The following is a 10,817-nucleotide window of genomic DNA, read 5'->3' as shown; positions in this document are numbered from 1 at the left end:
AGACCCCATTGGCAGACCCACAAGAACTCTTAGCCATAGATCAATATCTCGCTGAGGCTCTTGAGGCGAAGCAGACTCCTGGGCAGTAGCCACGAAGTCTTCCGCCTAATCAGGTAGGAACCAAGGTTTTAATATTACCTACAACATATGTTGTTTACCTGTCTATTTCAGTAGTTAGCTGTCTCTTACCCACCACCAAGGGTGCCAATCAGCTAAGTATATATCTGACAGGGAAGTTGAGTGTACAAAAATTATATTGTTATGATACAATAAAGTTTTGTACATACTTACCTGGCAGATATATACGATTAATGGCCCACCCAGCCTCCCCTCAGGAGACAGGTGGAAGAGAGAAAATCTGATTAGAAAACGGGAATGGTTCCTAGTCCTGCCACCCAGCGGCAGGGCGGTAGGTCACCTGACCTACCTGTAGCATGTGCCGCGAAATTTGAATTTCTGTCGGGACGACGGAGTCTATAGCTAAGTATATATCTGCCAGGTAAGTATGTACAAAACTTTATTGTATCATAACTATCATTTTCAGGTATTTTATAATTGACACTGTTATACATTGCTTTTAGTATTTAAAATGTTGCCATTTTATTAGGCTTATCACATATGTTCTTTCACCCAAACCTGATCTCTTCTGGTAACATGCAACTGACCATGCCTACTATGTGAGGACACAGTGTGTTTAAGAAAGAGATTGAGTTTCATTATTTATAAAATAGAATTGAATCAAAGAGTAGGCAGAGAAATAGGTGGTGATTTTAGGCATTCATCTTTACTAATTTACAGGTTTACTATTTAGATATACTTTTGTAGTCACATTCATCCATTTGTTGTTCAACAGAATCTGTGATTAATATGGATATATGGTAAGAAAATATTGAATTGCATTGTATTCTTTGCATATCTTGGTTGTAGTGTAGACTGCTTATTACATGCATATTTTTATGAACGTAAATGTACGGTACTGGAAATACTATATGATTAATATTAGTGATTTCATATTTAGAAATTTAACAAATTTATTTGTAGGTAGGCCTCATCTTGTTTCGTCGCCATTACATGACAACTCTTGAGGTACCATGTCGTGACAAATCTTACAGTTGGCTTCTGCACTGGATTACTGTTAAAGGAGCTCGAAAAACTCAGCATCTTAGTGTTGAAACAAAGTTTCATGAGATAGAAACAGGAAAGATAAGAACAGACTTCAATTTCATACCAAGTGTGGGAGAACATTTTTTCTGGTAAGGGACATAGCTTACAGTATTTACATAATGATGTTTTGAGAGCAATGGAAGTATTTTGGTTTTGAGAGAATATTTACTTATTCCTACGCAATATACAAACCCTTGGTCCTTTACTATAGGAATTACATACGGCAGAGATGGAACACAGCAGTTAAAATTCTTGCACAAGGTGGATAGGCAGTAACTACTGTTCGGTAGGCGAGGAAACCTGCCTGCCCGGATGTAAACGTTCCCAATTTGCTTTTGGCTGTCTTCCGATGAAGACGTATGTTTGTGAGCTCTTGCTGACTAGTCGTTAATCACGATTTCCCTGTGGGATCTTTCTTTTGTTGTTTTCAATGTGTTTTGAATATACTGCATTTGGTAGTATTAATAATTAATATACAAACCACTTTTTGTAATGAGCCTTGCTAGCTGCCTTTCCCCTTTGTGTATTTAGAGGTTGGTGGCAAGGGTGTATTTACACCCTTATCACTTACGCTTACCCTTTAATAGTAAGGACACAACAGTATAGTATATGTATTTATTATTTAATTTGACATTTACACTTACACTTTAAGAGAATTTACTGGGGTAAACTTCGGAGGTTCGACCATTGTTTGTTCTCTTGGTATTCATCCTTCTCCTTCCCCCACTTTACTCGCTTGTCAGGCAAAAAAAGGGGGGTGGGTGTGTGGTCTTGATGTTTGGGAATCTCCTCTTGTTTCGGAGGGCAGTGCCCTTTGTTGCGAAAGGATTATCCTTTATTAATTATATTTTCTTTTTTCTGCGTGCTAACAGTGAGCGATAGTAGATCATAGCAGTAGATGGTTGGATATCTCATTGTGTTGGTTATCCTAACCCTTGGGATTATACTTTGACTCATTATAATGCTGTGATATTGGTCCTCAAGTGTGTGTACTGTTCCCCTACTGAAAATCATATAAATTGCTGCTGTTATCCTGGAGTTTCATCACTGTTATCAATGGTTGCTGACTCTACTTCTGATGATGACTCTGCTTTATCCTGTAGAAGAAGTCCTGTGGAAGAACATCTCCTCCATAGTCCTTCACTTTTATTTCTGAAGTTCGAGGACGCCCCAGAATCTGGACTGGCCTCCTCTGGCAAAGAAGAGGAAGGATTTCTCCTCCCCTAAAAAATCCTCCTGCAGGATTTCTAAGGGGTTGGCTCCTTCCGAGGAGCAATGTGATCTCTTGTCAGCTCTCCCCTACCTTTGGGTTTGGGAACTTATTTGCTTGCCCCTAGGCTTGAGTCTCAGGAGCAGTGGGAATGCAGGCTTCAGCTCACATTCCTGTAAGCTGTCTAGATGTTTACCCTTAGACAGGTGTTGTGTTTGGTTCTTGTTCGCTAGTTTTCCCGAGTGCATGGACCTCTCACCGTCACGACAGTGGCGCATGATTTTCTGCCTGCATCAGGCATGGGAGTGCTTGTTGGTTCTTGGTAGTTTCCAACCTGGTGTCTTGATTCTGAGGAATTGTACATCTGGAGAAGCAGGGAAACCAATGAGACATGGGTTCTCTTGTTGGCTCCTCTTGACCTCTGGGTTCGGGTGCCGATTCAGTTGCCCCTGAGCTCGAGTTTTGGGAATACAGGCTTCGGCACGCATTTCCATCACCTGCTTAGAGGTTTGCCCCTAGACAGGTGCTGTGTCGGGTTCTGGTTCACGAGTCTTCCCGAGTGTGTGGCCCTCTAAGGGGGCCTGCATATCTAGTGTCAGTGATGGAGAGACTTCTCACCTTCTCAACAGTGGTGTTATGTTCGTTTTATTCTCTTTTCTCTTCTCTTTATTATTAGTCAGTCTTTTCTTTGGTAGCCTTGGTTTATATTTGCTTCTCTTGTCTATTGTTATATGGGGTAATCTTCATCTATATTGCTTTGTTGCTGAGTTTTTCTTTTCTTAGGAACTTATTGTTATATTGTAGATTACTTACACTGTGGACGTCTGCAGATTCTGAAATCAGATTAATTCAATTCCTTTCATTTATCCAGTCTCTCAGGAGGTTTTGGCTTGGATACTTATAGTTGGACAATGGGCAATTTAAACACCACTTTGTTTCTCTTACTTATTATTATAACACACACAATTCACTGTCTATTCACACAACACAAATTTACACAGGGTACAGAGGTTCCACCGACACTAGCTTTGTGTCCAGTGCTTAGTTCCTAACTGTTCTTCTCTGAGATTTCAAGTGAAGTCTCAACCTATTCTTTCAATTTGGGCTCCTCCCTAATTTCTACTGGGATACACCCTACTTTCACTTGAGTGGCTTTTCCAACTTCCGGTGCCACCCCTATACGAATCTTACTGGTTGTCCTAATCTATCGTAACCACCCACTGGAGGTGTCAAGGTTCAGATTTTCCACTTTGGCGAAGTTCCTGGGTTTTATTGCTCTCTCTTTTTAAACAACTACAACTGCACTCTGTTTCTACCACTCTCTCTACCTTCCCTTTGCCTTCATCTGCCATAACTCTACTAGTAGATTTCCCTAGCTAATTTTCCCTACATAAGTATTCATAGACTTCTGCACTTCTTAACATTACTCGGCTACCTACCGGCATTGGCTTCAATACCTAAAACATAGCAAAGTTTCCCAAAAATACTTTTACATAAAAATACAATGTTGAAAGTAATCGCAAATGGCAATATGTACAACAATGTTAGAACATCAGTTACCTGAAGGCAAATTATTCAGCAAAGTCTTAGTAATGTTGAGCTTGTTAATAACTAACACTGACAATACATATGAAAGTTAGTATGGTGATTACTAACAAAACATTTGCCATTGACATGATGAGTGAAATGTCAGTCTTGTACACATGGAAAAAATGGTTAGCTTCTTCAAGTTTGTTGAATGATTCTAACTCAAGTTTGGACAATTTAAAATCTTTGACATGTTCAAAATGATTTATGTGGCTAGATAAGTTTAAGGTGTAAGTAGCAAAAATGGTAGGTTTGTAGTACAAATAATTCAAAATAATTACTTCACAAGATGTCACAAAGGATTTGATGTCATTACACATTATTTGTGATTGATTATTCCTGCAAGTTACTTTAGCTGTTACTTGATTCAGTGAAAACACTACCAATATTTGAACTTTGAAATCATAATTGTAAGGGATATATTCAGTTATTCTCACCATTACTGTGATTAATCAGATCATCTATGCAATACAATTTGTTAAGTGGCTCATAAAAACACTGTATATTACAAACAAACTCGTTGGCTTCAAGCATGATACAATCATCAAAATCTTTGTTACTTAGTTGTATTAAAAAGAGGGAATTCTGTTGCAATGCAAAATGTATATGTCCTGGTTCAAAACAATTAACTTGTTAGTTACTAACACTGGGAAGGGTAAATGGATATCAAGTTATTAACTTCATTATTGTTAAATGGTATAACTAAAACAATGTGATCAGAAACCTTTTAAACTGTTATTAAACTATAATAAGTAAGGACATCGCGCACAAGTGGCTTGAAGTGGTGATCTAACATACACCTTTCTATAATGAGGTTTAACTCACTAGGACTGATAAGGTATGGTGATAAATGTTCTTTGTAGACATCATAATGGCATTCAGAAGTTCTTTATATAGTTTAACAAAAATGACTGTTTCAAAGATTAATTGGTTCTCAAGTTTAGACCTATGTAATTTGTTTATTTCTGTTCTAATTTTTGAGTTACATTGTTAACAAAGTCCTTCAGTTTATTAATCAACTCTTGGTTTTTATTAGCCGCATCAATTACCTTGTTCATAATGGTACCTCGTTCAGCTGCCCACATTTCTAACTGTTCTATTCTAGCTCTATCCTTATCTACATCACTATCAGTGGCCACACCAAACAAAGTGTTTAATGCTGTACCTATAAATGGAAGAAGTGAACGCTTCCTAATTCTCTTAGGTAAAACCTGGCTGATATCCTCTCTGAGTTTCAATAAAATGGTATTGTTTTGGTTACTATCTATGACACTTTCAAGCTCATTTAGTAGTTCTCTTAGTTGTTCTTTTTGCCGATCCACGGTGGTGATGTTAATCTTTACTACTGCAATATCGTGTATCATCTTGACTTGACCGTGATCCTTTAAGATTCCTCCCTTCTTGATTTGCAAGAGGGAGGTGCAGATATCACTCACCATAAGCCATAGTGAAATCCATTTCCTGCAAAATACATCCTAAGCAGTAAACCTTATACAACAATGTTATTGACCTGTTACACTTGGTCCTATCTTTTCTTAAATTGTATCTCGGAGTCACTAATGCTGATGAAGTATGGGAAGCATTTACGTTACTGTTTTCTTTACTACTTGACCCCTTTAAATCTTTAAATTCTTTTAAATGTCTTGTGACCAAATGTCGGAATGCGCTACTTTATTAAGGTTCCAATGTGCAACAGTTTCATTTAAAGTTGATTCATGCATTTGCTTAAATTTATTTAACTTTAACCTTTCTGTTACTCTATATGGACCTTGGAATGTAGGACTCACTTGAACATTAGGTCATTCAATTCTATGGTTAAGCACATATACTTGTTGCCCTATTTTTAAATCTGGAACTGTTGATTTCTGATTGTAATTCTTACTAGACTTTTGATGTAACTCCTTTCATCGAGCCCTTGTACCTTTAACTGTCTCGAAAGTCCTTCTTGTCTTCCATGCAACATAGTCTTCGTAATTATAAGTATGTCTGAGTGGAGTTGCATCGTCTAACAGAGTATTTGGCATTCTTTTCTGATAGCCATATAACAAAAAGTGTGGGGTTTCACTAACAGATTCATTTACAGTGTTATTAATGGTGAACTGTACGTCTTCAAGAGTTAAGTCCCAATCTTCAGTCTGTGGAGTCACCAAAGTTTTCAGTACATCCTTTATCTTACGATTTGTTCTCTCAACTGCTCCATTAGAGCTGGGTTTATATGCTGTAATCTGACACTTATTAATTTCATAAAACTCACAATTTCTTTAAAATGTCTCTAGTAAATTCTCCTGCATTATCAGATAATAGTGTTTGAGGACATGAATGTCTAGTAATTATTCTAGATTTCAGAGCTTCTGCTACAGTGTTTGCTTCTCTATTTCTTACTGGAATGATCTCAACATATCTAGTCAAGTAATCTATGAAAACTAATATCTGACGGTTACCTCTAGTTGTGTTTGGAAATGGACCTACAAAATCCATTGAAGCTACTTGGAATGGAGTTAATTCTGATGGATATTTCTCAAGAGGGGCCTTTACATTTACGTTACCTTTGTGTATGTTACAGATATGACAATTCTCAACAAATCTCCTAGCATCTTCATTGTAATTAGGCCAAAAATAGTTTCTAGTGACTGTTCTACATGTTTTCTTTATTCCAGGATGTCCTGACATTTGTAAGAGTGTGTTAGTTCTAAAACTTCTTGGGTTAATGTGTAAGGTACATACAAACATGAACAAGCATTCGGTTCTTCTAATGTTTTATATAGAATTCCATTGATTAACTGAAATTCAGACTGATCATCCTCATTTTGCATTAATTTATCCATTATTTTTCTAATGTTATTATCCTTTTGTTGTTCGATCTGAACTCTTTCCAAATCTAGATCTATGATCTGACAACTAAAGCAGAAGGTATTAGTTGTGATTTGTTTCTTGTTTTCTTCTTGCGATCTTGACAATGCATCTGTTATAGTGTTATATCTACCTGGGATATATCTAAACTCTTGGGCAAATTCTAAGACACTTATGAACCATCTGTTAAATTTCATATTATTTGTGAAAGCTCTTTTCTTTAATAGGTCACAAATGGGTTTGTGATCTGTAAGCACATTGACTTTATGTCCTAGCAAAATATGCCTAAACTTTCGTAATCCCCAATATAGAGCTAAGCACTCTTGTTCGGTAGTGCTATAATTTCTTTCTGCAGCATTCAAAACTACTTGCATAATATACTGCTCTCATTCTTCGTTTTTCCCTGTTGCATTTATACTGCACCTACACCTGTACTGGAAGCATCGCAGGCTAAGTAAAATTCCTTTGAAAAATCTGGGTAAACTAAAATTGGATTTCTTGTCATCATTTCCTTGAGTGTTTGGAAAGCTCTTTCATGTTCTGCCTTCCATTCATAAGATGCATCCTTCTTAGTAAAATCTGTTAAAGGTTTGGCTATAGTGGCAAGTCCCTTAATAAAGGGTCTGTAGTAACCTATCATGCCTAAAAATCTTCTCAAGGCTTTCAAGTTACTTGGAGCTGGATATGCTACAATTGCCTTTATTTTACCTTCCTGCACACGCAGTCCATTTTCACTGATGACCTGTCCTAAATACTAATGATCTCATCATGAATTGACATTTCTTAATTTTTATCTTTAATCCTGCGCTCTTCAATCTTTCTAACACTATTTCTAATGTCTTAAAGTGACTATCCAAGTCCTTACTAGAAATGACTACATCATCTAGGTACACTGAAACACCCTCTATATCTCCTAAGATTTGGAGCATTAATCAAGTAAAGGTTAATGGGGCTGATGTAAGACCAAAGGGCATGACTTCAAACTGTAAATGTTCCTTATGAGTACTAAAAGTCGTCAAAGGCTTGGACTCTTCATCTAAGGGTACCTGCCAATATCCACTGAGCAAGTCTAATGACGTAAATATTTTTGCTCCACCTAACTGAGCTAACTTCTCATTTATGACAGGCATTGGGATTCTATCTGGGATGGTGTGTGAATTTAATTTCTGATAATCTATTACCATTCTCCAACTGCCATCTTTCTTTGGAACTAACAAGAGAGGTGAATTATATGGTGATTTAGAAAGTACTACTACTCCATCCTTCTTCATTTCGTCAATTAACTGATCTACAATTGGTTGTTGACTTATTAACAACTTATAGTTAGGTATGTAGAATGGTTTAGTTCCATCTTGTATTAAAATCTTATGCTGCAAAGTATCTGTTCTTTCTAACTTATCTCCTTCTAAAGCAATGACATTTCTATACCTTTCCAATATTTGTAGTAATTTATCTCTATTCTGAGGGAAGTCTGTTTTATTTACTTCTTTATCTAAAAATGAACGTTGTTCAGTGCAAGAGAAGAATGCTTTTTCACCTAGGGTTAGTAAAGGATTATTCACTACAATTCCTGTACAAAATTCTATACCAGTATTAGTCTTTTGTCTGAGTAATTTTGGACGTACGACTCGCAATTAGTACCATTCATGTGAACTAGGGAATTGTCCATCCTAACAAAGGCAAGTAGGTAGTCATTAGTTAGTATTACATCAGTTTCATGCAAGTCTTTTAGCTCTAAGACAAACCTTGGTTTGACATTGTGGGTACAAAACTACTTCTCTGTTAAGCACAAATCTGACAGTATGGTCATCTGCAGTACTAATTAAACATTTCGTCGTCATTGTGTATCTCCGAGAAATAACAGACATCTGTTTCATCTGAACTTTCATCCAATAGCATTGTTGAATTTAATTCATTCTTATTTAATTTCTCTAATAACAGGACTTCATTGATATATTTTTCTCTTTACCTTCATCCATTATGAGATATGTACAATCAATTTCTGATTCATCTTCATCTATTTTTGAATGCTCATAATCAATCTGTGATTCATCTTCATCAATTTGTTCACATGCAATAATATGTTCAGAGGCAATAATTTGCTCAGAGGCAATAATTTTCTCAGAGTTCTGAGTATCAAGGCTTGCATTGTTAATGTTATTTTTTGTGCACAATCTCATAGAATTATTCCTGGCTAATGACATTTCTTCTAAAACTTTATCTCTACTACTTATTTCACTATTATCCATTAAATCTGTGCTATCCGGGCTAGCATTATTATCCATCTTAGTTTCTTGGATGTTTGCTTCTCCAGAAGATGTTGTCTCAGATAAATTGATCAGATTTATGCAAGACTATCCTTCTTCTAGCTGAAAACAAACATTTTCTCTATTTCTGCATTGCAAATTGATTTTTTTTTCTCCACAATCTAACATTTTTCTATATTTCCGCATAGCTTTATATGAAAACAGAGCCTGAGTAGGAAAAAGTCTTTCTTCTAATACTACAAACACGTCCTCAAAAGTGTGACATTACCCAAAGCATAAATCTTTTTTCCTGCTATTCCTCGTATAGTTCTACCAGGACCTTGTATTTCTGAATCTGCAAAGCCTAAATGTTTTATTAATGTTTGTTTATCAATAATATTTACTGTACTGCCTCTATCTAAAAGTATTGAGCATTGTTTCCCATTAATTCTTGTTTGGATGATAGGTAAATCTTCTTGGCATATTTCCTTATCCTTCACTGAGAATACTATCTCTCTATTTCCTTCAAAAGGCAACTTGAATGTATCTTCCTTACCTACAGTGACTATTTCATTCTCTTTCTCTATTGGTAAGGAAGCTCTCTTTTGTACTACCCCTTTCTGTAATTATCACTGCATCTGATTATTATTTTGGGGTGTACTTCTTTGGGCATTATAGTTTGTATTATTATTATTAAACCAACAGTTCTGGGTTAGGTGACCTGTCCTTTTACAACTGGAACAATATCTTGGTCGCCTAGAATTTTGAGTTGTGTGGTTGGAATAACCACAATTGGCACAATTTTGTAACTGTTTATTATTTTGTATTCTATTATCTCCTGGACTCTGGTTATGGGTTGCCCCGAATGAACCTTGATTCTGATTACCATTGGTTGAATTTCCCCTATGCTGTTGAGGCCTATATCTACTAGTATTTCTGTTTGCATGGAAAAATTTTCCATTACTGTTCTTATGATTATTCCTAGGATCTTTTTTCCCTGGTTGTCCATAGTTGAAATTTCTAGATCTGTCTGGAACACTATCTGTCCTCTGAAAATTATTCCTATTTCTACCTGGATTTCCATTATTTACAAAACCTGTAAATTCTTTTGCTAGATTCAGTCCTCTTTTGCACAATTCCCTTTGCATGAACTTTAAAACTGCGAGATTATCACTCTTGGGATCAGGCTCCTTTTTCTTAAAAACCCGTTTATCTTCCTCCCCGATAGCGTCATATACTATACCATGGGCTATGTAGTTTAATACCTCCCTTAAACTCACTAAATCTCCTACATCATTATTAAAATCATTGCAATCGCCAATAATTTTTCCTGTTCTCTTTAAATCAATAGTTAAGTTATGGATAGCATTTTCTACATCAGTATGGAGGTTTGCTATACTGTTCCCATCATATTTCTGGTGTAAAAACTTACTGAGGTTGTACCATCGATCTTGTTGAGTGATAGGTTCCCAAATTTCAAAATACCTTCTTGAATTCTGCAAAAGTTTTAATTTCCTGGAACTTGAATGAATTTAACGTTCGATGCGAATGAATTTAACGTTCGATGGGCGTCTCCTTTCTCTGAACTAATATAGATAAAGCTTCATCTATTTTCTTGTGTTCATCGGTAATTCCACTGGATGAAATCCAACTTTTGGTATCTGCTATCCACTGCGATACCGAGTATGCTTCTAATTTATTCTTTATTCTTTTCAGGATAACTTTTTTCTACATTACCGCAAAAGCGTGTAGCCTGTGTT

The 10,817-nt window shown here is 36.2% G+C and overlaps 1 protein-coding gene across 2 annotated transcripts in view; it reads left to right on the top strand.

The window, feature by feature from the left end:
* Positions 1-1,041: 1,041 nt before the first annotated feature.
* The window catches only part of LOC135222826 (mitochondrial chaperone BCS1-like), a gene marked incomplete at its 5' end in the record, with an annotated part of 187,080 nt that continues 177,304 nt past the window's right edge, over positions 1,042-10,817 (top strand). For both annotated transcript variants that reach the window (XM_064261141.1, XM_064261142.1), the window contains 1 exon segment: positions 1,042-1,253. In XM_064261141.1, coding sequence (XP_064117211.1) covers positions 1,042-1,253 — 212 coding nt within the window.

The sequence above is a fragment of the Macrobrachium nipponense genome, chromosome 8, assembly GCF_015104395.2.
Source record: "Macrobrachium nipponense isolate FS-2020 chromosome 8, ASM1510439v2, whole genome shotgun sequence".
Lineage (NCBI taxonomy): Eukaryota > Metazoa > Arthropoda > Malacostraca > Decapoda > Palaemonidae > Macrobrachium > Macrobrachium nipponense.
This window is presented reverse-complemented; position numbering and strand designations above follow the sequence as displayed.